Raw genomic sequence first — 25,163 nt, forward strand, 5'->3', positions numbered from 1 at the left:
ACGACTCACAGTCCAGCTCGGAGTATCATCAACCACATCGATGCCCCTGCCGCCCCCGCCGCCCCACCAACCGACATCAGCCTCGGAAGAGCGGCGCCGCCGCAGCATCGCATCGGCGCGACCATCGGACCACCCACCGTCCTGCTCGCGACGTCACCGCCCTCGAATCTACCGACCATTCAGGGCGGTACACCTATGTACACAGCGGATGACCCACGTCAACAATTTTTTTTCTCCCCACGTAATAATTTTTTCTCTTTGTGTAACAATAATTTTTTTCTTTTGTAAAATTTGTTTCTTTGTAATTTTGGTATCGCTGATGCTGGGGGGGGAGTGATGTGGCGGCTCGCTTATACGACATGGTCGAGTTTGGTTGCCTTCCTGCGAGTGGGGACCAACCCGGCTGGGTTCGGAGAGCCGCTACTCACTCTGTCTTCAGCTGTCATATAATAAACACGTGCATTAACATGCCAGTCGTCTCATTCGTTCATCCTCCATACTTGAGAGCCAGATATTTCGTATTCGCGATTTTTATGGCAACAATTGTCGTGTGTACCATCGCAACGTGCGAATAATCCGTTTACCCCTTATTATTGTAAACGGATTATTGCGAAAATTACGATCGCGCGCACGACAATCGATGCCACAAAAATCGTGAATACGGAATATCTGGCACTTGAGTTCTTGTTAGTACAATATTTAGCGTAATTTTTGGGTGCGAGATGTTCCGTGATTGAGATTTTAATGATGTGCGTGAGATCGCTTGTTGCGGAATAATCACTGAACCTTATATAATATTATACATATATGAAATTTATTTACGAAATAAAGAAACCAGTATATTTACAAATTTATCATTTTCAATCTAATATAAGATCTTATTGACTTTCGAATTTATTATTTAATGGATTTCATTCAGTAAATTGCTTCTTTATGAAAATATATTTAATTTTTCAGACCCAACGGAAACCCTAGCTATGTAATTTCCTTTACAGAAGTGAATCGTTAAAAAAAAAACAAATAACCAATTAAAAAAATTACACATAAAATATGAATTAATATTATGGTAGCAACTAGCAACTTGCAATATCTCAAGATTTGTTTTATCAACTTTTCGTCTGCTTAAACAGGAGTTTGTATATTGTTTTTGTATACATGTGCACATGTAATATATTTCATATACGAGACGTATTGTGATCATTTTTAGGACCTGTGATTTTTAAATGTATTGACCAGTGTTCCGACCCATGGAAACTTGGTTGAGTTTTAAGAGGATCGTTTATTATTGTAGTGTTTTGTATATATGTATACAAACTAGATGACGAAATACACACTAGATGTCGAAAATGGGTCTCGAGATATTGCAAGTTGGGGGAATGAGGTAGACCCGTGGAAGATGTGACAGTTTTCATCTTTAATTTTTGGAAAATTAGTAAAAATAATAAAAACTTTATAAAAGTAGACAATTATTTTACAAAAAGGACCAAAAAATCATTTACTTTTTAGTGCTATCAATCCCGAGGTGTTTTTTTAGAACCGGGATTACAGTACTGGAAAATCTAATCTCAGATTCGGGATTACCGTGCCTGAATAGTCTGGGATCGAATGCACTAGTTTACATTTATCTATTTAATTATTCGTACACGTTACATAAAAATTAATTCTATAACTCAAATACTTCCATGTCAACCAAATACATAATGTAAAACTCCAACGAAAAATAGTAATTACAACACAATTTTGTTTTTATAAGTTATTATTCCTATTCAAAAAAATAAATAATAATATCGCAAGCTAGGGAATGGCGTGAATAATTAATTCATTTTTCCCAGTACATGTTCAGTATTTTTCTCCACATTTAATTATTTTTAGGCCTTCTTTTAACACTGAAATCGTTAAAAGTGTATTCATTTATTTGCCGTTCATTGTCAAATTTAACACGGTCAATTTTACTCATAGGACTCCCAGTAAACTCCAACCAATGTTTCCTGAAATTACAAAATCGCCATATTTTAATATTTAATATTTGGATTCAAATACTCATAAACTACAACATTATATATAGAAAAAAGTGTGATTCAATATTTACTTTTACCGTTACCGAGTTAATAATAAAAGAAAGCATTGCATTGACGTACAACATATATAACTAAACGGAATAGATCGCAAATATACCAACATACATTGATTGAACTTGAGTTTCCGGCCCTTCGATTTGCCCTTGCACAGTTCCTTGGGGAGTATTTTTGCACCAACCTCTCACGCCTAATTTGTCAGCTTCTTCTTCAGTACACTGTAGAATAAAAACAAACAACAACTATAGCTATAAATTATTTGGTAATAAGGACAATCGATAGTATCAAAACAATGTATATATTGCACAAAGTTACTTTTGGAATATTATATCAATGCGAGAAACGTATTGAGACTAAAGTTACCATATCAACAAACTGTTTGTCGGATTCTATGGAAATGGTGGTCAGTTTTTTCAATAATTGGTGAGTCTTTGAGGGCTACTAACCTTTCTAAAAAAAACTCCCTGCACCCTACCGAAGACCTCAAAATCCAAGCCAACCAGACTGCTAGTCATTTTAGCTGAAAAATAGCGAGTGATTGGCGACCACAGACAAACGGAAAAGCAAACCGTAGTCGCCAAACCAACTCTACTACCGACAATCCACATCTACTAGCGCTCTGACATTAGTCAACACTCGCATAGCAATGGCATTTGCGAAAGCTGTACTATGATCGGTCTCTCTACAATGCCACCTCAGTAATTCGAAATTAAATATTTTTTCGATTTATGCAATTAAATGAAAATTCTTCATACATTAACCAGACACTTTCCTACTACACCATTTTAAAGTTATTATACGAACATATATTCAAATAGCTCTGCTTCTAATTATTATAGAATGAGTAGGAAACGTTAAGAGGAACGGGCATACATACATATTCAAATTACCGGTCTCCCTCACGGGACCGAAAGTGAAACGCCCGAAAACGCAAATATCGGAAGGCAAAGATCTTAAGTCGAAAGATCAAAAAAAGGGTGCATGGTAAACGGTACATACTCACTTAATTTGCGCGAGCAGGATACAACAGGAACAAGAGGAACAGGCTTTTCCTCCCGTAGAATACTATCCGCACTTGCATGACACCTGCAGGATACGTGTCGTGCTGGATAGGTATGAACGGACCTTTAATGTGCGCGCGCAGAATACGGGAGGAAAAGCCTGTTCCTCTTGTTCCTGTTGTATCCTGTCGTGCAAATTAAGTGAGTATGTACCGTTTACCATGCACCCTTTTTTTTTTGATCTTTCGACTTAAGATCTTTCGATTTTCGATCTTTGCCTTACGATATTTGCGTTTTCGGGCGTTTCACATTCGGGCCCCTGAGGTAGACCCATATATAATATATATGAGTGGCATGCGGTGAAATTATCTCTCTTTTTGTCATACAGCCTTGTTTAATGTGCGCGCGCAGAATACGGGAGGAAAAGCCTGTTCCTCTTGTTCCTGTTGTATCCTGCTCGCGCAAATTAAGTGAGTATGTACGACGGGGGGAGAGACCCTTTTTTATCTTTCGATTTTCGATATTTGCGTTTTCGGGCGTTTCACTTTCGGTCCCGTGAGGTAGACCATCATGTTACATATTATGAAACACTTTTAGATAACCATAGTGACATGTATACGCGTGCGTTTGCGGATGTGTGAATGATCATTTGATTCAAATATGAAGTGAACTCGCGTTGTTCGTTGTGTTCATGATTTTCGGTGATGGTCAACAATACAGGTTTTATCCATTGTCGTTAATTCTTGATTTCATCTTGTCTGGAACATGTGGTTGATGCGGTTGTGGCGACCGGTCTTTTCAAGTTCTTTAAGCCACTTGCGAATATCTTGTAATACACGAACCTTCACCCAACAGGTGCCCATCTGTCGAGTGTAAATATATTTTTTTCTATTATCCTTAAACTTAATTCCTGATTTTAAAGTGGTTTCAACATAAAGGAAGTAATGATTTGATTTTATCTGTTAAAATCTGTAAGGCAATGCTCCTTAATTATATAGTAATGGTTCAGTTCAACTGAAGAAGCTCATAAGAAATTTGGTTCCTTCCATCTCTATACAGGTTATGTTTTGCTAAAATTAAGCTCAGAACCGTGACTTAAAAAATGATAATATACATAACTCATAAGTAGAAGTACATTTAAAAGGTTTTATTGGTTTGAAATATATTTAGTTTGAAAATTTAAATCGAATATTATTCGACTGAGAAGTCACATTTGCAATTTTCATTTCAGAATGTCTGGTAGTCTGCTAAATAAGGATAACATTGTGTGGATGGACCTCGAAATGACTGGATTGGACATAAACAAAGATACAATAATGGAGATCGGATGTGCTATTACTGATTCGGAACTGAATGTATTAGCTAAAGGACCCAATATTATTATACACCATGATGAAAAGTCATTGAATTCAATGGATGAATGGTGTGTTATGCACCATGGAATGGTATGTTTTTAAATGACTCTTTCGTCGTTCAGATAACAATCTGTTTTATATATTTACTTACTGATGAATTATTATACGAAGCATGTATCTAATGATTAATAAAAACTTGCCTTTGTTTTTAGAGTGGCTTAACCGAGGCATGTAAAAATTCTAAAATTAACTTGAATACAGCCGAGACAGAAATTTTAGCATTTATAAAAAATTATGCTCCCGAAAAGAAATGCCCTTTAGCAGGAAATAGTGTATATATGGATCGTCTATTTTTAAGAAAATATATGCCTCGTGTAGATAATCACTTACATTATAGAATAATTGACGTATCCACTGTGAAAGAAATTTGTCGACGGTGGAATGTCAATGTGTACAAAAATATGCCATCAAAAAATTTCGCTCACAGAGCAAATGCAGATATAGAAGAAAGTATACGTGAACTCAAACATTATAAAGAAAACATGTTTAAATTAAATGAATAATTTATTAAATTATTTTTTGTTTTTAAGATTGTTATCCAATTTATTGATCAATAAAATTCATAAGAACTCATTTAAGCGTTGAAAACAATTCATTTTTAACAAAAAATTATATTTACAATACTGTTAGACATCTAAAGAACAATTATACATTCGGTGCCGGGATACAGTTAACAGATGACATTTTGTTTTATATCTAAAGACTAGCAACCACAGCTGTGAGCAAGGAACTAATACCAAGCATAATATATCCTGTATTGTTAACGCCGCTGTTTGTCAAGTACTTTCCGGTGTCCCATGTCAAATGCCTGATTCCATTCGTCCAATGATAACAGAGCGGGAAAGCTATGACAAATTTCATTGCCAGCAAGGTGACAGACGAAAATTGACCGTCCATCATTGTAGCATAGTAACTAATATCATTAGGCAAAACTACTGCTCCGATACCCAAAGCCATCATGTATCCCGATAAAGCCATACCTTTATAAAAAGATAAATATAGGTTATGATGAAATTGTAAAAATATATATAAACATCTGAATGCAATACAAACCTGTAATTCTGTGGGAAATTGACAGCATGCTGGTGAGCTGCGGAGAATAAATAGTGAGATGTGGAGATAATGGTCGTCCTAATTTCATGTTGTGTATATCGTGGTCTTCGATGATCTCATTTTTAGCTTTTTGGATTTTTAGCGAAATGGGGTGAGACATAACTCTAAGATTAGCAAAGTTTTTGGAAAACAGCTGGTTTCCAATCGCTCGTACGGACAGCATTCTGAAAAGTCAAAGCAAATTAATTATTCAAAAAATATATTTTTCAGTGCTATTTTCGAAATAAAACAAATGAAAATTTCAATATATAAAAACAATGGCCGTCATTTATTAACTCTGACCATATCAGATTTAATAAGCATTAATTTGAATGAAATTATGTACATGCTAGTTCAATGTTATGCTCCGACATTATTAACTTGGAGTAATAAATAAAACAGTTTTTGGTTATGTGACGGGAAAGGACCATTATGTAACAAAAAACATATGCTGGGTTACAACCGCCCCAAATTCAGTCTTGGCATTGTCATTCACACATTAAATGAGTTCAGTTCCTTACCTGATGCTGTTTCTGAAATACAACACTCGAAAAACGACAATAAATCAACCACTACCACCACACTGACAATCGACTTGTATCAACACACGCACACTCTGGCACTATCACATGTCATAATTTCTTTGGCAATAACACCATCAAAAATTCGGATGTGACCAATCCATGATTTTCGGTCTCCCTCACGGGCCCGAAAACGCAAATATCGGAAGGCAAAGATCGAAAATCAAAAAATCTTAAGTCGAAAGATAAAAAAGGTTGCATGGTAAACGGTACATACTCACTAAAATTGCGCGAGCAGGATACAAGAGGAAGAGGATTTTCCTACCGTATTCTGCGCGCGCACATCAAATAAGGCTGTATGACAAAAAGAGAGATAATTTCACCGCATGCCACTCATATATATTAATATTATATATACATAGTACCGTTTATCATGCACCCTATTTTTTTGATCTTTCGATTTTCGATCTTTGCCTTCCGATATTTGCGTTTTCGGGCGTTTCACTTTCGGTCCCGTGAGGGAGACCGCATGATTTCATATGGTAAACGAATTAAGGTCTGTTTATACCTATCCAGCACGACCCGTATCCTGCAGGTGTCATGCAAGTGCGTTCTATATGGACGCGCATGAATGCGAAAATGCGCATGCACGAATGGAGTATGAATACGTCCATAGAATGTACCAAAAAATACTATCCGCACTTGCATGACACCTGCAGGATACGGGTCGTGCTGGATAGGTATGAACAGACCTTTATTCCCCAAAAAACCAATCTCGCGCACGTCACTAAAATTTCGATCGCGGTCATATCTGGCGTAAATATTTCGCATGGGTGATGGAGTTTTTGGGTGCCAGATGTTCCGTGATCGAGATTTTAGTGACGTGCGCGTGATCGCTTTTTGCGGAATAATCACTGAACCATTTTATATATATATATATGTATATATATACATATATATTTGAGGAATATAATTAGTATTAGAAACAAAATTAACATGTACCCACTATGAGAAGGTTTTCAAGCCACGTTTAAGCGCTATCGTGGGAGACTCGTATTTTTGATTTTCAGTAAGACAAAATTTCTATTTCTGGGTGTCCAATTTCGCTAATAATATTTTGACATCTACTTTGAAATGTTCTTTTCATTCGTCTTATCATTTATTTAAGATATCTATCAATCCCGTAAGTTCGGTGATTATTCCGCACAGAGCGATCTCGCACACGTCACTAAAATCTCGATCACCAAGCATCTGGCACCCGAAAATTCCATCGATCGAGAGTCATGGCGAAAACACACTGAAATGAACGGTATGGCACGTCTTCGTGTCTTCCAGCCAAAGAAGGGCATTCCCAGTTCATTATCAATTCGTAAGATATTATTTCGACAAGTTTCTCCTACATTTCTTCAAATATGGGATTCACCACTATCGATCGCTGTCAAGCCTATGTCAATATAAGAACAAAATATCACTGGAAAACACTCACAGGGGCGATTTTTGGGACTGCGTGCTTCAGGTATGGCTAGGTGTGCTTGGTTTTTTTTGCACGTTCAAAAGTATCTAAAAAAAAACACGTGCCGCGTGCCTCTCCGTGTGTTTTTGTCCTTACCCACACGAACTATCACACTAATAAGAACTCGAGTCCCAGATATTCCGTATTCGGGGTTTACGTGGCGCGAACTTAATTTACGAAATGGTCCGTTGACCAATCCCTTAATGCTTTATTGCGCGAAATAGTCTGCTCGGCTTTAAAAAATTTTAATATCAAGGCTGCCAAATAATGAAGTGCAATACATAGATACTCTGTAGTAAAATATTCCTGATATCAATATTTTTCCCTTGTAAGGTCTCACCTTGAATTTGCCTCAATTATCTGGTTAACTTTTTATTTATCCCATATTAATTGTATTGAAAAAGTCCAACTAAAATTTATTAAATCCTTACACTGCCGATCCCGATATTTAAAAATCCTATCGTTCAACAATCTTTCTGTTTGGCGACGACTCACTGATGCTACATTATTTTTTAAGCTCCTAAATGGTTTCCTCGATTGTTCTGATTTACTGAGTAAGGTTGGTTTCAGGATCCCAGTTAGGTATTCTAGACACGTTGCACTCTTTTCACTTAATCCTTTCAAAACCAATTCCTATCTACAGCGTGTTTATTGTATGCTTAACGGAGAGCTGAATGAGGCTGATCTATTCGGTATTTCCTTACATCAATTCAGAACTGCCATCAGGAGAGTCTTGACTGATTGATCCATTTCTATTATATATTCTTTGTCTAATTATATTATATCACTTTATGTTTAATTATGCATTGTCCTTTTTAGATGTATTTTAGTTTATATTCTTTTCTTTCTCATTTGTTTGTCTATATGTATTAGATATATTATGTATTTTGTAAAAATCTATAATTGAGCACAGATGTTATTTTGTTATATTTATTTTTTGTTTTTATGAATTTCTACATCTGAGGCCTGTTAATTTTTCAATGAATAAATAAATCAATGAAATTTGGTGTTCTAGATAGTGACCTTGTTAAACATCAATTATTTCATATGATTTACATCTTTGTAGCATAAGAAACGCAATAAATAACAATACTTATCAAATTTATAAACAATATATTTATTTATGATACATTTTACAAAATTAATATCCTTTTGTACATGGAATTTATATGAGATATCATAAATTAACATTTTTAAAAGACTTTACGATGACTCCAATAAATATAAAATATTTACGGTTACCTTATTTATAAAAAGACTAGCGATATTCATGTTTCATTGTATGTCGGTGCTTGCCAGCAAGCACTAACAGGAATAACTTCTAATTTAAAAAGGGTATATCAGTGTTCACCAAAACTATACTAAAAAGAAATTCCAGAAAAAAAGGTTGATACATACATACATACATATACAGTGGCGGACTGGCCATACAAGCGTACATGCCCGATGGCATGTGGGCCCCACTATCCATTAGAAAATATGGGCCCTCAGTAAAATTAAATAACTTTTTAATTTAACTATTTCACGTGTGTAAAAATTTATAGGATATTGCACTTTGGGAACTAGAGTTTGGGTATTTCAACAAAACAAATTTCTTACGATATACACAAACAACTAATGCCTGCTTTAACAGCCCAAGGATCGGTTAACTTTTTTTATTAGGCTCGAAATGTAAGTTTCAACATTTGCGTGGGCCCTTTTACCGGGCCCATTTCCAACCTCAATATTATGCATATACCAATACCTATGTAACAACTACCTACTGAAATAAAAATGGGAATAAACAAATTTTCCTGAATAATATAAACTGAATTGCTTAAAACAATTTTGATAGGACGATTCATCATCAACCAGCGATTTAAATTTACTTCATACATACTTTCAAAATAACATTTGATTATACTTCGACGATATAGTAAGATTTAAATACACAATTTTAAACAGTTTCCGAATATTAAATCTATTCCTAATCTAGACAAATCCATGTATATAGAAACATAGGATAGGGGCCCCCTCCCCAAAATCCTGATTTTCGATTAACATTAATTGAAAATTTTATACATTTTTTGTTTTCAGGGACGTAATTTGGGGGGGCACTCGCCCCCCTAAATTAAGGAATAGTGTGAATTTAGAAAATATTATGGATTTAATGATTAATGAGATACTATGGATCTATGAATGCTGCGTTTATTTCTTATGTACATATGTTACTTTTGGGTAACTAATAAAATAATCGCTGCTATGTGCTTTGAAAAAAAAAGATTTTATTATTTTGAAGCAAGTATATTTTGGTTTTTAAGTGGTATGCCATTAGTAACATTCTTAGAAATTGTTCATCCCATGGAGCGAATCGTTAGAAAGGTCCCCTTTACTTTATTTTGTCTCAAAAACAGATGTGTATCGTTTATTTTTCTGAATGTACGTATATTTTTTGATATAGTGATACATTTTGATGGTCGATTTTTGTCAACCATGTGAAGATTTTTGGAAAAAAATTTTCGCCTGCGGCGCTTTTTTGGCTTTTTACATAATATTTTTTTATAATTATTCTTTCAAAAATAAGCTTAATTTTTTCATATATTATATTTTCCATTTTTATTCCGATATAAAAAAGATTTTTTGAAAAAAAATTCAATTTAACCAATCTTTGCCTGCCCCCCAAGAAAAAGCTGAAATGACGTCCCTGATTGTTTTCTACCGAAAGTGAAAGCCGCTTTTATGCCGCATTCTTTTATGATCCATTATATGACAAGGATTAAAACGAAATATACAATGTAATTTATGGATCTATTTTGCTTTTGCCATTTTTCTTGTACCTAAATTTGTTTATTCCCATTTTTGAAAATTTTATTTATTTTTTGCCCTTGATTTTTAGCGTGATGGAAAGAAGAAAATTTTGTTATATGAGGGGGGGGACAAATTTTTTTAACCCTGGGTGGGGGCCCCCTTTGACTCCTGGCATGCACTGATTTCAGTCCCAGTCCGCCACTGTACATATATAATACTTAATTTACAGATAATATATGTAGAGAATAATCTAAAAAAATATACATATTTCGAAAACTTTCAAAAACCAAACTGAATATGAGATTAAAAGAGAATCATCTCGTGTCCCTATAAAATGTCGATACAATATACTTAAAAGTGCACGATTGGAATAATTCTTCTATCACTTTATGGGCTATCAATGATTTGAAATAGCCATTACAAAAATTATCATTTTTATGCATTTATCACTTTGACTTAAATATTAAATATATTGAAAATTAATGTATAGAAGAAACCACTTTTCATTTGACATATTAACAAATATACAGTACATATGTATGACTATTGACATTATATATCTTGTAAGTAGATATACGTTATTATGTTTTAAACAAAAATTAAAATTAATATTTCCTTTAGTAAATGTTGAAATGCGTTATTAATTTATCACCTAAAATGAAATTTCAAATCAGCCTTACTTATTTACACCAATAATATGCTTTTTAAACCTAATAGAAAAATATGTCTCCGTTAATTAGCATAAAATGAGCAATAATGAATATTATGTTTATTAATGTGAACTTTAATCTGGCATATTACTAGCATAAATATTACACATTTCATATCAAAATATGTAAACACACAGAGCCTTCGACATAAGCCATACAAAAGTGTAAAAGTGAAATCTTCCACAGAGATCACACCATGATAAAAAAAATCATAAAATTTTCAGGTCGTCACCCGATTATAATCTTCTGAACAAGTCCATAGCTTGTTATTTCATTCATAATAAGCTTAAGTTTGATACAAATAGTAAATTGTTCTTGGTTTTAATGGAAAAAAAACATGAAACACATCTACTGTTTCCATGGTAAAACTATAAAAAAAACAATTACTTTAATCATTTAGGCTCAGAATATGCGAGACTTCTTGTCGAGTATACTGGAATTAGCTTACGCTTTATAATATTTAGTTGGTTCCTCAGATGCGATAAAAATAATCGTGTAGTCTGAATCTAACATACTAAATAAGAAGTCTATAATGTGTGACTAGCCTTAACCAAAAAACATCTCAACATCTTTGGCTAAAATGGCAGTGAATTGTGTGGGAATATATGTGCATATATCAAGGTAAATAATATTTATGTAACTATAAAGATATGTAACAATACTCTGTTTTAAAATCCATTTTGGAGATGGATAACTTGCCTTGAATCGAAAACTCTGCATATAGACACAAATAATCAAATAAAAATAGCGCAAAAGTGGTTACAACAATTTGTTAACATGAATTAGTTACAAGTCACTCAATTAGAGAGCAAAACATAAAACAGATAAATTTAATTAGGACAGCAAATTTTCTATATAGAAAACTTGATCAAAAAAAAGAAATGAAATAAATCGTAAGCTGTTTACACAGTTTGGGTATCAAAACATCATAAATAAATGAGTAAAATACAAAATATGTTGTTCATAATTAATAATTGCAAAATATGTAAGTGCTATGAAGATGTCTCTAGCTTGTACTAAATAAAAATATGGTTACTTATCATTGTTAACACCATGAGAAAAATGGACTTTTATTTTGGAAGCGTTGCGTAAATGTGTCACTGAAAGAAAAGAAACGAGGTGCCGCTGCATTGTCTTTGGACCTGCAAATATTTTATTATTGTATTTAATATAATCTAAAAGGGTTTAGAAAAGATAATATCATATATAAATGTAAATATGTACCTTTCAACAATAACAGCAGGCATCTGTACCAATTGAACAGGACTTTTGCCATCCATCAAAGCTTGGGATAGGTTTAAAATTTGACCTCTCATTACTGACATTTGTTTTTCGAAAAGCCTTCTATCGAATCCTTTGTCGTGCTGAAATAAATACAAAATAAGTTTCATAATTTTTAGCATTTGTCGTTATACAAATATAACACTAAAAATGTTATTACAAAATATAAAACCTAAATTTACCCTATAAAGAAGATACAGTTCATCACATAAATCTTGTACAAAATTCATATCCGATAGCAAAGGTAAAACCAAATCCCTGAAATGTATAAGATTTCGAATTAACAATTTTAATTTCTAAGATATGCGAATTATTTAACAACAGTATAGTAAAATATGTATGTACATACCTAGTTTCTGAACTAAATGGTTGTTTAGCCTGTGGCAACCATGCCCAATGATATGGATATGCTCGCCATGAATCTGGGTGCTTGAATGGAAATGCTAATCCATTGTCTATAGCAGCTATTGATATTTCAGGAAGTTGTACCAAATTCCAATCCTACAAACATCATTAAACCCATATTCGTTTACACAGTTGAATAATATAATCTATGTACTATAATTGTGTTTAATTTACTCACAGTGGCTTCCGTCATTTCCACTCTTGCTATATTAGGGACAGTTTGCCGTGTACCATTAGTTTGTGGGTGTCCAACAACACTCGGTTGTTCATATTTTATTAGCCAATTGTCATTTCCTCTATCAGTGTTTCTTATTATATAGTCTAATATAACTAATTTTTCAAATTGCAATTGAAATTTTTGGGCCATTCTGGCTGGTAGAGGCTCTTGTTCAAATCTGCGCAACCAATAATCTGCATCTTTATAACCATCCACAAATACTTGAAAAGATCCTGTCTGAAATATATACAATATATTAATATTTTATCAGCTACACAATAGCGCGACTGATTCAGATTATCCACAAACGTAAGGAAAATATTTAGCGTATTGATTGATACCAACCAATTACTAGAAAAATTTTATTAAAAAAAAGTACCTTTGGTGGAAGTGTCATTCTATTGAAGCGTAGACGAAAGTTTGGGAACTGTTCTATAAGAGCTTTTTTAACTCTTGCTTTTTGCCTATCTATTCTCATATAGTTAAAGGTTTCAGAGACCAATTTGACTACCTGAAAAAATAAAATATTTTGAACACTTATTGAAAAGTCAAACATTTTGATATTTTCTCCATAGAAAAAAAAGCAACGATGGAATGAGTTTTAAAACATGTTTAAAAAAACTCACTCTCGTTTTTGGTACAATTTTAAGTCCCAACTTTGCATCGACCAAACTAGCACCAGCTTCTGAAAGATAACCCTGATTGGGTATCAAACATGCTCTACCAAAGCAACATGGACAGCATAGTTTATGCATCCATTTGGTCCATTTTGGATTTAAACGGCCGTACGGCTCCTCATCTTTGGGTTTAAATACGCCTATAACTTTCTAAAACAACAAAAACACAAACTCATGAAACAAGCAATAAACGTATACGGTTACCTGACATCTCGTACACGGATGTTTCGCTTACTGAAATTCGCCCGCGGCATTTCGTATACCACCATCTCGCTCACTGATACTTTGTTCACTGATTATCTCGCTCACGGATGGTTTGTTGACGATAGTTCATTTACGACCGTTGGGATTTTATATTTGTGAACGACAGACCTGTCGTTCACAAATATAAAATAGCTCGTTCGTGGAACTCGAATAATTTTTTTCGGCTTTTTACATAATTAAATTATTATATCATTTACGATTCGCAAAGATAATTCATGAAAAAATTAGCTTTATAAAGCAAGTTTAGAGGTAACAAGTTTATATTTGTGAATGAAATATTGGTGAACGAACTATCGTGAGCGAGTTGTCGTTAACGCACCGTCCGAGATCGAAGCGTTAGTGAGCGAGATGGCAGTATACGAAATGCCGTGATCGAGTCATCGGTCAGCGAAACATCCGTGAACGAGATGTCATGTCACCAACGTAAACAATATAAATGAATGAACTGTATGGTGAATTCCAAGTATATCGTTTTTAACTTAAAAACAATAAATCCCCTAAATCACCACAATTTGTTAATCTATGCGCAATTAAAGCCAATCAAGATAAATTCAATTCAGAGGCATGAATTGAGCAAAAATTTTCTATACATTTTTTATATTCGCATTATAAAGTAACAACAAATAAAATAAAATGACACATTGCAGGTGAATCACAAAAAACTATTGTATTATATAAATAGTTTGAGATATGTATAATAAAATTTTTTTTTTAGATAACTAGATAAAAATATTTATATAATTTGATAAAGAAAAATGATGATTAAAATATTACTTACACCGGAAGAGTTTTTAACAAAATATGACCCACTGGATCCCTGATAAATTCTTTCTGGATAAATTCCATTATCGATTGCCGTTTCAGCTTGCCAAATCAACTCACTAAATTCAGGATCATCTAAAAATACAAATTTTCATTATTATTATACATACAAAATTTTGTTATCAAAAATATAATTTATATATGAGTGAGTTAGTTCTTTGTGATTATTTTTTAAATAAGAATTTTAAAAAATGGGCAAACACATTATACATACAAGGTTTCTACTAAATTACTGATAAACAAACAAAGAAAAAATAATTCAAAGAGATACTTTTCTATGGAAACATTTTATAAGTAGAAAATTATACTCAGTACTACACGTTCAGTTAAGAAAAACTAATAAGATACATCATGTTATTTTGTTACATAAAAAAACTTACATTAAATATGATTGAAAAATAATATATAAAAATGAATAGAACTTTGTATCTTAGATAGATAACAAGAATAACACGAATTGAGATATTGAATATTTTTTATAAGAAATTAGAAACTCGATTATTTGCGGAAAAAGGATTGTGGAAAAATAAATCGAAAAAAATCGCCATAGCATTGTTACGTATACTAAAAAGAGCCGCCGAGTAGTTGCAATCGGATTAGGCCGAGTAGCATCCCAGAGACTTTGTGACCGTTATAATTGGTTTCAAGGATTATATCTAGACTCTCTAAGTGCATGTAGGCTAAACAAAGGCCGCTTATTGGTCCCTTCTCAGAAGTGACCGATACCGTGGTACCGAATGTCTTGGGAATACATATCCGAGTACGTGACCATAACAATAGGTAAACAAATCAGACGTCGAAGATGTCCTGAGAGACCTGCCCCTTATAAGGCGATATCAAGACATTCTGGACGGGGCACTGCCAGTACGTGTATCTCCTTAATTATCAATAAATGCTGTGACACGACTTTGGCCTTTTACTTGGATCCTCCACCCACCTCTACGCAACAATATTTTAAAGTTAAACCGAGGAAGGCCAAAATTTTGCTATGCTTCATTATCCATATTGTTAATATTGTTACTTTTGATCCTCAGCTCACCTTTCACAACCATATCAAGAAAGTCGCTGACGTTTCCTTTCGTCGACTTGGATTTGTTTTGAGATATGCAAGATTATTCTCCAATCCTTTGTCTTCTCGCTTGCTTTTCAATTCGCTTGTGAGAAGTAAGCTAGAGTATAATGCGATTGTGTGGAATCCGCATGAAGCAAATTACCCTCTGATGATTGAGAAAGTGCAAAAAGCATTTCTTCGTTTCCTATATAGGAAAGAATATGGGTATTACCCATATCTCTACCCCACTCCTTTCCTTTTGGGCATGCTTGGGTATAATTCCCTTGAACTACGGAGAAACTTCTCATTAATTCGTTTCGTTCTCCTGCTCTTACGTGGTAATACGTCATGCCCGTTGTTGCTGGAGCAGTTGGGACTTTATGTCCCTAATCACTATGTGCGTGGTAGACATCATCATTTGCTGGCTGTACCTCCTGCCCGCACACTCCTTTTTCGAATGGCTCCTATTCCAAGAGCTATCCGACTTCTTAATGAAATCGTTGCTGCCGAGACTGAATGTGATATTTTCCACCTTCGTGAGCGTAAATTGTCGGAAATTACTCTAACCCATTTATCTGGTAGTCTGCGCTCATCATTGTTTTCATGATTGATTGTGATTTATGAGTGAAATTTTGATTAACTCTCTTCCATTTGGGCCTTACAGGGATGTTTTGTATTTGTAGTTGTTTTTACATATTTATTGAAACTGGCTGTAGGTGCAAGGCATTCCTTATGCTATATTTTATTTGATATTTTTACTTTATCTGTTATTATTAAATGCTATTTTTTATGTTTATGTTTAATTGTTATTTTTTTATATTTTTTGACCATTGTGGCGCTTTAGGAATTCCTGTTATGCCACAATGGTCTGTTTAGAATAAATAAATAAATAAATAAATATTTAAAACCGCCAGTCTATCATCAAAATGATGAAATTTTGAGGTGATTTCATTTTCTTCGAGGTGATTTCATCATCTAATTAATATATATAATTTCGAAAGAAACTTTGTATGTTTGTTTTGTTCGTAAAATCCGTGACGTTATCGAACAAATGAATATTCAAATAAATTTAATAAAATATTTACTACTAGATTAGCTATGTTTAAGCGGTTTATATTACGAATACCATTAGCATTCAATAAATATACTGTCGCTCGTATGTTAATTCCAAATTAAAAAAATTTGAACCCCTCATGATATTACGGTCGACAAAATGTTAAAAAATGGTGGATACAATGACGCACCGGCGTGACATCAACCACAATCCAAGGTCATGCGAAAAAAATCACGTGCAGTATCTTCGTCATATCAAATGCGATACAATGCAAGACGCATTCGTATCCATATGGTAGATACTCGATTCGAAATAGAAACGTCAAGGAGACACTTGAGTGGGGAATTGTCAACGTGACAGCTGACAGGTGATCGATGACACAAGTGGTGGGGGAGGGGTGGGGGGGGGGGGCTTCGTGACTAGGTAGACGTAGAAGGTTACCGGTGAAGTGGTTGAAGGAGATGTCGATGTCCTGCCGCGAGGAGAGCAGGGGCTGCGCCTCTCCGGCGGCCCCCGCGGCTCCGCCCCCGGCCTCCAGCGCGTCCAGCGTCAGCGCCTCCAGCGGCAGCAGCGAGTGCTGGAAGGCGACCGTGGGCAGGGGGTGGGGGTGGGGGTGGGGGTGGGGGTGGAGCAGCGCCCCTCGGTCGTCGTCGGCGTCCGCGTCCGCGTCCGCGCCTCCGCCCTCCTCCACTCCACTCATGGGCCCCTCTCGCCCCGCTCCCCTCTCGTCCGCTGCCCCCTCTCCACGCCCGTCGACAGGCCGACTCGACTCGACCGCTCGCGACTCGCTACTCGCTACTCGCCGCTAGCTACTCGCACTCGTAGTTCGCACTCGCCTCAGAGGTAGCGAACCATTGTCTCGCGGCCGTCCGCTCGCTGGCTCTTTTGTTTACGCACGTGTGCGATTAATTATGCGAATTTATGAGTGCGTGGCCGATCATTTAAACTGCGCATATATGTACACACTTGTATGACGTGTTTGGCTCGGCTTGGAAACCGCTTCGGTCATGTCACGTCCTTATCAGGGGACAGATAAAATGCTATTTTATTTATGTTTTGATTTTGAACGTATCGCGTCCTTAGATCGCGAAGGTGACCTCTTCGTAATAAGTATTCATCGGTCTCCGTGACGGGTCGGGATGTGAAATGCCGGAAAACGCAAATATCGAAAATCGAAAGATCTTAAGTCGGAAGATAAAAAAAGGGTGCATGGTAAACGGTACATACCATAGGCGGATCCAGAAAGTGGTCAAGGAGGGTGCCATTTTGAAATTGAAAATAAAAAAAAATTAAAACTTATGTGATTTAACATTACGATATAAATAATAAGAGATATAATACTTGCATTGTAGTAATTTTTTTAAAAAGACTCACTTAATTTGCGCGAGCAGGATACAACAGGAACAAGAGGAACAGATTTTTCCTCCCGTATTAATGTGCGCGCGCAGAATACGGTAGGAAAAGCATGTTCCTCTTGTTCCTGTTGTATCCTGCTCGCGCAAATTAAGTGAGTATGTACCGTTTACCATGCACCCTTTTTTTTGATCTTTCGACTTAAGATCTTTCGATTTTCGATCTTTGCCTTCCGATATTTGCGTTTTCCGGCATTTCACATTCGGGCCCGTGAGGTAGACCCATACATACATACACATAGTTGTGTCAATTTATAATGAATAAGTTGCAGTAGCGGCTCGTGAGATTTCATAGTGGGGGGCTACAGACATTATGCAGGCTGTAGTAGTTCGTTAACCAAACCGGTGATCGAATGAAAACAAAAATAGCATGAATTTATACTGTACTGGGAGGCTGCAGCCCCGCAGCCCATACGGACGAGCCGCCACTGATAAGTTGTTTCCTTTATGCTAATTTTTAATGCCATTTTCTTAAATGGCTGAATGGCTACGTCAAAATGTGTGTTGGAAGTCACTTCAAAGATTGAATCAATCTTTCGACTGTTTCTTGATGTTTAAAAACGGGACTATTAACTTTCTTTATATAAAATCTGCTTATACACATTTCTAAATCATTGTTATAATTAAGTGACGGCGGTCAGGTTGCTCGACGGCTTAAAAAATGGTTCACTATTGTCAATTTCTATTGTCAACCTTTTTTTTTTTGCTCTCCTGGTTTCGCGGACAATGGAAAGATCTATTGTTATTTTATTGCCTTCCGATATTTGCGTTTTCGGTAATTTCACATTCCGGCCCGTGAGGTAGACCCATGTATTCATGTATGTAAATTGCTCGGGGCGACGGTTTTAACTTTTGACCCTAGTAAGCCCGATTTTATTTTTATTTTTGAAATTGTTGTTGAAAATATTGTTGAAAAGTGAAATTCTGGAAATTATAGGTTCGGCAAACCTTTAACAATGCATTTACAACATTTGAACGGCATTAAACGGCACCTTGGTTATCCGGGCTCGAGTGATCATAGAAGTAGAATGCATAGAATGGTCATTGTTAACAAAAGTATCGTCTAAAAGCGAGCCGACGGATAGTTAGAAGATAGACAAGAGAGAGAGAGAGACGAAGTTTAGCAAACAATGAAAAAACTCTGCCGCGCATGAGTTTTTGTGGCAACATTTTTGGTGGCTGAGAGCGATTCTAATTCAGTAGCGGCTCGTCTATATGGGCTGCGGGGCTGCAGCCTCCCAATATAGTACAAATGCATGTTGTTTTTGCCCTCCATATAGGCTGCAGGGCTGCAGCCTCCCAATATAGTACAAATGCATGTTGTTTTTGCCCTCCATATAGGCTGCAGGGCTGCAGCCTCCCAGTATAGACATATACATGCTATTTTTATCTGCATTTGATCACCGGTATTATACTACAGCCCGATTAATCTCTTCAGCCCCCCCCCCTCTATGAATTCTCACGAGCCGCCACTGGATTCTATGCATTCTACTTCTATGTTTGTGATCTAATGTTGTGCACACCTATAAGTGATGTACATATATACCAGAATCATAAATATGTAAAGAATATATTGTGTAATGTATGTGTATTGCTGGTGAGCCTTTTAAATAAAATAAAATAAAAATCTATATATAGGTCCATCTGAAGGCTTCAATTTCGTGGCGGTGGGCCTGCAGCCTCCAGTACAGTACAAATGCATGCTATTTTTGTCGTCCACATGGGCTGCGGGCTGCAGCCAGAGAAATGTAATATTAATAGAAGTGGCTTTAGGTGTTCTTTTGTTGTCAAATGACATTCTGTCCACGGACAGATCTAAATAACTTTAGCAACAGTCGTATTTGACGCTTGGTGCTCGACGTACATATGTCCGATAAAAACTTCTGTTTGTTTATATTACTCGCAAGATGGGCAAGCATCGGTAAAAATTGCACAATACATTAAAAAACACACAATAAACAACATGGCATACATTTTATAGGTAAATTGATCCGATTGCATTCCGTGCGATGTAGCATATTTATAGAGACGTACCGCGTAAAATTGACAACAATTATTTATTCGTAAGGGCCTCTCTATTCTTATTACTATATCTCTCTGGTACATATGCATACTATTTTTATATTCATTCGATCGCCGGTTTGGTTAACGAGCTACTACGGCCTGATTAATCTCTGCAGCCCTCCCACTATGAATTCTCACGAGCCGCTACTGCTTCAATTGCTATTCGGAATATGTTAAAATAACAGCAACTTGTTTCAAAGAGTTTGAGTTTTCATATTCACCCACCAACGCAAATATTAGGTACGCAAATACCTACACAGGGCCACGCCTAGAAGTTCGGCCGCCTGTGCGCAAACTTAATTCTGCCGCTCTTTAATTTTATCAGCATTTGTATAAATCATATTAATATAAACAAATGAAGTACATGCGAAAGTGGAATAAATCTTACCTTGTGATAAATATTGTGTGAGAAATATAGTGTTGAAAATTTTAATCACATTAAAAATTAACCAGAAAAACAGACAGAAAACCAAAACGTTTAGTTCTGAACAGGACCAGACGACTAGAGAAACTGAACGTTTTCAAATTCATTCATGATAATATTGTGTCTTTACCCCCAACCCCACATCTAGGACATTGTTTCGATGACCAACCAATACTCAACATCCTTGAAGAAATACAGCTGGCAATGGCAAAGATAATATAACATAAGAGACCTAACTCTATACGGACCAAAGATATACCTGCTATCCCATATCTCCCCGCATTATAGTTCGGGTGTGTTACAAGTTGTAACTTACAACAGCAATCCAAAAGTATACAACAAGACAATCTAAATGCATTTTAAAAAGTACGGTGTCTTGTTTCGTATTTTTTAAGGAATATCATTTTTTCGACTCATTTCTTTCGACCACCTTTATATTTAAGCCGCCTGTGTGCATTGCACACATTTGTACATATGGTAGACGCGGTCCTGTACCAACATACATACGTCTCTTTTAAATCATATGTATTTCTGAAAACCGGTCTTCATGTGACCGACTATTTTAATTCTATTATAACTAAAAGCTATGTACATATGAATAATTTTTACTTTATTGTGTATATAACTGCAAATAATAACATATCCGAGATTAAATTTAGAGAATAAATGAGGGAGTATTTTGGGAATTAAATTATTTTTTTATAATGTCAATAAAATATAATATATCAATATTTTAAAAAATATATTTTAAGAATTTAATCCAGCTTTATTTCTTATTATCATACAAATCATTTGAATAACTTCCATAGCGGTGTTTTTTAGATTTTTTTTTGTTTTTATTGTTATTTTTACTTTATTTTATTTTGTGGGATGGGTGAGAAGAGCCCCTCCTCTATTTTAGTGCACTACTGCATATTACATCATTATAATGGTATAAAAAATCAATTTTCAAGTTCAATCTTCATATTTTCAATAAAAAATAAAGTTTATCCGTGAATTCATTATTTTCGGTATTCATCTTCGTTTCCAAAAAATCGGAAAATAAATTAAATTCTGTAACGCATTCATTATGTATTCTACAAATTCTAAAATAAAATACAAATTACACTCCAAAAAAAATGTATCAACTAGAAAACAAATAATTTAACTTTATGACTCTTATAATCAAGTGAAAATTTGTTTTACTTTGAATTTTAAAGATAAATTAATCGTGAAGTAACATATTAGAGTCTCTTAAAATTGAAAAGAATATATTTTCGTTTGATAAAGAATAGTTAAATAGTTATAAAAAAATAATAAAACTATAATTTCATAATCGGTTTTTAAATAATAATTGGCTTAATGGACAAATTTGAAATTTAATATTGAATACAAACAAATGACACTAATTTTAAATTAAATAATACGTACTTCAAATAAAAATTTGGAATTTTAAAACAAAATATAAGATAGCCTACATCAGAAACATTTATCAATAAATTTTAATAACAAAACTTTTATAACAACATTTGGTTGATTTTTATTATTATTCTAATACTAAATCGTACTTACATATGTAGTATATACTTGTTCACTATATACATACATATTTATGTATATATAGAAACAACTGCAAATATATTGAAAATAAACACGAAACTTTAATAAATAATATTAGTATTTATTTCAGATATTTACATGCAAAATGATTCTTTTAGACATCCAATTAGACATAATATTCTTGTATTTGAATATTGTTTATCGAAAACTTTGATCATGACTAGCTCCACCATTTTTACCACTCTTTGAATTATTATTATAATATCCAGCATATCCGTTTCCGGCACCATATTCCTTAAGCGTGTCGTATAATGATCCATACTCGTTGTTCCCATGTTTCCCATAATCGTAATGCTTATGTTGGTTATCGTAAGAATTTCCCTTTTCTCCAGCACCAGCTGCCGCTAAAAGCACTGCTCCAAAATCTCCATATCTTTGGTAAGATCCACTCTTGTGGGCTTCGTCATAGAATTGTTTATTTTTCTTGTATTCTTCTTTGTGGTGCACGTTATGAAATCCTGTGGTTTTACTGCCTTTGCTAAAACTACTTTTAACGTCGACATTTTCACCTTTAACTGCCCTGCTCACTCCGTTTTTATCTTTGTAATATTGTGAATTATTCACTCGACCCGTTTTTCGCGATCCGTCGCTATCGTAATATCCTTGCTGATTATTTGCGGCATGTTCACCCAGTTTTCCTTTTTTCAAGCCATCGAAAAATTTGTATCCATTATCACCTTTTTCCTTTTCCAAATGGTAACGTTCCGAGTCGTAATCAACACCGCCATCGCTTTCGTAATCGATCTTGAATTTTTCAGCAAAAGGATTTTCAGCAACCTCCACGCTACTGTCCAATTGATACGGGTCGTTTACCGGTAAAACATGTACTTTATCGAAGTAACCGCAGGCTATCAACAATAAATATAAAGCTTTAGACATTTTGAATGCTTTACAATGAAAACTATTGCGCACACTGACAGCATCGTGACAAATTCACAGATTTATATAATAATCTTCTGTGTCTCTTTTTCAATTTAATTTATTCAACTAGGGCTGGAGTACAAGGCTGTTCAATGCATTTCATAGGTCAATGAACACAATACAATAAGGTCAATTTTGCAACAAACTCGATAACTTTCGCTCTTCGTTCTTCTGTAACCAATGTCGAATTTTACAGTAAAATTTGTTATGCGATCAGTTTTTTTACAATCTAAGGTCATACGGCATAGTGTACACTATTTCCCAACAACCGCAAAAATTTTAAATTTCTATGTACAGACTTTTATGTCAAGGAAGGACGAATTAAGTGATAAGGTAGGTAATGTTTCATTGAACCACTTCAAATTTTCTTATAGAACACTTATGTATTCGTATAACCGATCAGTATATTTACAAGTCTTGAAGGGCGCAACCAAAACATTCCGATTTCTCGTTTCGTGAAGCATTAAGAACACATTAATGTTTTCGTGAAGTATTAATAACACATTAAAATAAAAACACTTAAAATGATAAATAGATATTGACAATCTAATTCCGCATTGAATAATCTCTGTTGATATGTTCGAGGTACATATATCTTAATTTGTGTTTTCTGTAATTTAACATTCTGTCTCGTCACGTAGACCCATCTTAATGATGCCAAGAGATCGTATTATAAAAAAAACTGTCTTCGAGCAAAACTTCAAAATAAATTCAGGACTATGAAGACGAGTGAGGGAGAGCGTTCTTGAAATGGTCCACGACAGAAAAACGTAAAAAAGATCCGTGAGAAAAATAAAACCCAAAAAAAGAAGCAATTAAAAGAGAAACGGGGATAACAAGCCATATTTCAATTATGAACAAATTAAAAATTTGACTGACTCGATACGACTTTTAAGAGGTTAAATGATCTAACACCATAAATCATTCACCATTTTTAATCGTGAGAAAACGACAAAAAAGTAGAAAAGGTTTCGTATAATTTTTGCTCAGAATTAAGAGGGCTGTTTACCAGAAACCTTTATTTTTTTGCCGTTCCTTTCTTCGATATATATATTGAGTGAATGCGACAATATATATAATATATATATATATATATATATATATATATATATATATATATATATATATATATATATATATATATATATATATATATATATATATATATATATATATATATATATATATATATATATATATATATATATATATATATATATATATATATATATATATATTGAGTGAATGCGACAGTTGCGCTTCGACCAGATAATACGTATCTTAAATCGAAAAAATCGATGTTTCGTATTCTTCAGTTTTATCCTCTGAAACTGTACCAATTTAAAAAAAATTTCATCATCGGTATGAGAAAGATATTTTCTATGTTTGTGCGCTCGTATTTTTTTTTTAAATCAACCACGCACTAAATAAGCACGCTGGATTCTTTTCGTGCGTGTAAAAAAGAGGCGATTTTATAGATATTTGGCGACTCCTAGCTCCTACAAAAAATAACTAATCAAAAAAATAAAACCACAGAAACATGCCTATGGTGGATATCCATAGCATATTAAAAAATAATTTCTCTAGGGCCATAATTGAGGAAGGGAGAAGTGTAATACGTTTGTATGGACAAGGCGCTGGTGTCCAGCCCACTTAAACATAGCTATAATATCATATATAATGTATATAATTTATTTGAATTACATACAGTGATGTGTTGCTAAAATTCTATTGACCGGATCTCACCTTGGCAAACATACTTCCCCCTGGAATTTTTTTTCAAAAATTAATTTATATTTTATACAAAATTATTTATTTTCATTGTATATTCATTTCGATAAATAGATTCGTAAATTTT

The 25,163-nt window shown here is 34.4% G+C and overlaps 5 protein-coding genes and 1 long non-coding RNA gene across 7 annotated transcripts in view; 2 read left to right on the plus strand and 4 right to left on the minus strand.

The window, feature by feature from the left end:
* LOC143914647 (uncharacterized) overlaps nucleotides 1-25,163 on the plus strand; it is a 403,002-nt gene that overhangs the window by 266,088 nt on the left and 111,751 nt on the right. The window lies entirely within an intron of this gene.
* LOC143914919 (acylphosphatase-2-like) lies at nucleotides 1,762-2,736 on the minus strand. The gene is made up of 3 exons (XM_077435323.1): nucleotides 2,522-2,736; nucleotides 2,184-2,293; nucleotides 1,762-1,988 (listed from the first exon to the last, which is right to left on the minus strand). Exons 1-3 carry the CDS (start codon nucleotides 2,681-2,683, stop codon nucleotides 1,859-1,861), a joined length of 402 nt encoding a protein of 133 aa, XP_077291449.1. The 5' UTR covers nucleotides 2,684-2,736; the 3' UTR covers nucleotides 1,762-1,858.
* Nucleotides 3,661-5,074, plus strand: LOC143914443 (oligoribonuclease, mitochondrial). 2 transcript variants are annotated; one of them, XM_077434660.1, is made up of 3 exons: nucleotides 3,661-3,948; nucleotides 4,308-4,521; nucleotides 4,644-5,074. In XM_077434660.1, exons 1-3 carry the CDS (start codon nucleotides 3,842-3,844, stop codon nucleotides 4,992-4,994), a joined length of 672 nt encoding a protein of 223 aa, XP_077290786.1. In that variant the 5' UTR covers nucleotides 3,661-3,841; the 3' UTR covers nucleotides 4,995-5,074. The 2 variants fall into 2 exon arrangements, with proteins under 2 accessions (XP_077290786.1, XP_077290787.1); XM_077434661.1 differs by having other exon boundaries at nucleotides 3,809-3,931; nucleotides 4,644-5,063.
* Nucleotides 4,979-6,379, minus strand: LOC143914444 (succinate dehydrogenase cytochrome b560 subunit-like). The gene is made up of 3 exons (XM_077434662.1): nucleotides 6,105-6,379; nucleotides 5,545-5,768; nucleotides 4,979-5,471 (listed from the first exon to the last, which is right to left on the minus strand). Exons 2-3 carry the CDS (start codon nucleotides 5,765-5,767, stop codon nucleotides 5,188-5,190), a joined length of 507 nt encoding a protein of 168 aa, XP_077290788.1. The 5' UTR covers nucleotide 5,768; nucleotides 6,105-6,379; the 3' UTR covers nucleotides 4,979-5,187.
* On the minus strand, nucleotides 8,711-17,860 carry Pi4KIIalpha (phosphatidylinositol 4-kinase II alpha). Its single transcript, XM_077434906.1, has 9 exons — nucleotides 17,327-17,860; nucleotides 14,737-14,855; nucleotides 13,644-13,844; nucleotides 13,397-13,528; nucleotides 12,979-13,254; nucleotides 12,745-12,896; nucleotides 12,578-12,653; nucleotides 12,339-12,478; nucleotides 8,711-12,256 (listed from the first exon to the last, which is right to left on the minus strand). The coding sequence occupies exons 1-9, from the start codon at nucleotides 17,583-17,585 to the stop codon at nucleotides 12,160-12,162; spliced, it is 1,452 nt and encodes a 483-aa protein (XP_077291032.1). The 5' UTR covers nucleotides 17,586-17,860; the 3' UTR covers nucleotides 8,711-12,159.
* LOC143914079 (uncharacterized) lies at nucleotides 22,523-24,087 on the minus strand. The gene has a single exon (XM_077434169.1). The coding sequence runs from the start codon at nucleotides 23,261-23,263 to the stop codon at nucleotides 22,523-22,525; it is 741 nt and encodes a 246-aa protein (XP_077290295.1). The 5' UTR covers nucleotides 23,264-24,087.

The sequence above is a fragment of the Arctopsyche grandis genome, chromosome 7, assembly GCF_051622035.1.
Source record: "Arctopsyche grandis isolate Sample6627 chromosome 7, ASM5162203v2, whole genome shotgun sequence".
NCBI lineage: Eukaryota > Metazoa > Arthropoda > Insecta > Trichoptera > Hydropsychidae > Arctopsyche > Arctopsyche grandis.

Excerpts from the sequence above, each read along its gene's own strand:
- LOC143914919 (XM_077435323.1), bottom strand. The coding sequence starts at position 2,683 with ATGTGGATTGTCGGTAGTAGAGTTGGTTTGGCGACTACGGTTTGCTTT. Across the intron at positions 2,294-2,521 it reads AGGGAGTTTTTTTTAGAAAG|TGTACTGAAGAAGAAGCTGA; the intron begins GTTAGTAGCCCT and ends TTTATTCTACAG. Across the intron at positions 1,989-2,183 it reads GAAACTCAAGTTCAATCAAT|GAAACATTGGTTGGAGTTTA; the intron begins GTATGTTGGTAT and ends TTGTAATTTCAG.
- LOC143914443 (XM_077434660.1), top strand. The coding sequence starts at position 3,842 with ATGTGGTTGATGCGGTTGTGGCGACCGGTCTTTTCAAGTTCTTTAAGC. Across the intron at positions 3,949-4,307 it reads CAGGTGCCCATCTGTCGAGT|AATGTCTGGTAGTCTGCTAA; the intron begins GTAAATATATTT and ends TTTTCATTTCAG. Across the intron at positions 4,522-4,643 it reads GTGTTATGCACCATGGAATG|AGTGGCTTAACCGAGGCATG; the intron begins GTATGTTTTTAA and ends CTTTGTTTTTAG.
- Pi4KIIalpha (XM_077434906.1), bottom strand. The coding sequence starts at position 17,585 with ATGAGTGGAGTGGAGGAGGGCGGAGGCGCGGACGCGGACGCGGACGCC. Across the intron at positions 13,845-14,736 it reads TTGTTAAAAACTCTTCCGGT|AAAGTTATAGGCGTATTTAA; the intron begins GTAAGTAATATT and ends TTGTTGTTTTAG. Across the intron at positions 12,654-12,744 it reads CCATTTAGTTCAGAAACTAG|GGATTTGGTTTTACCTTTGC; the intron begins GTATGTACATAC and ends TATACATTTCAG.
- LOC143914079 (XM_077434169.1), bottom strand. The coding sequence starts at position 23,263 with ATGTCTAAAGCTTTATATTTATTGTTGATAGCCTGCGGTTACTTCGAT.
- LOC143914444 (XM_077434662.1), bottom strand. The coding sequence starts at position 5,767 with ATGCTGTCCGTACGAGCGATTGGAAACCAGCTGTTTTCCAAAAACTTT. Across the intron at positions 5,472-5,544 it reads AATTTCCCACAGAATTACAG|GTATGGCTTTATCGGGATAC; the intron begins GTTTGTATTGCA and ends CTTTTTATAAAG.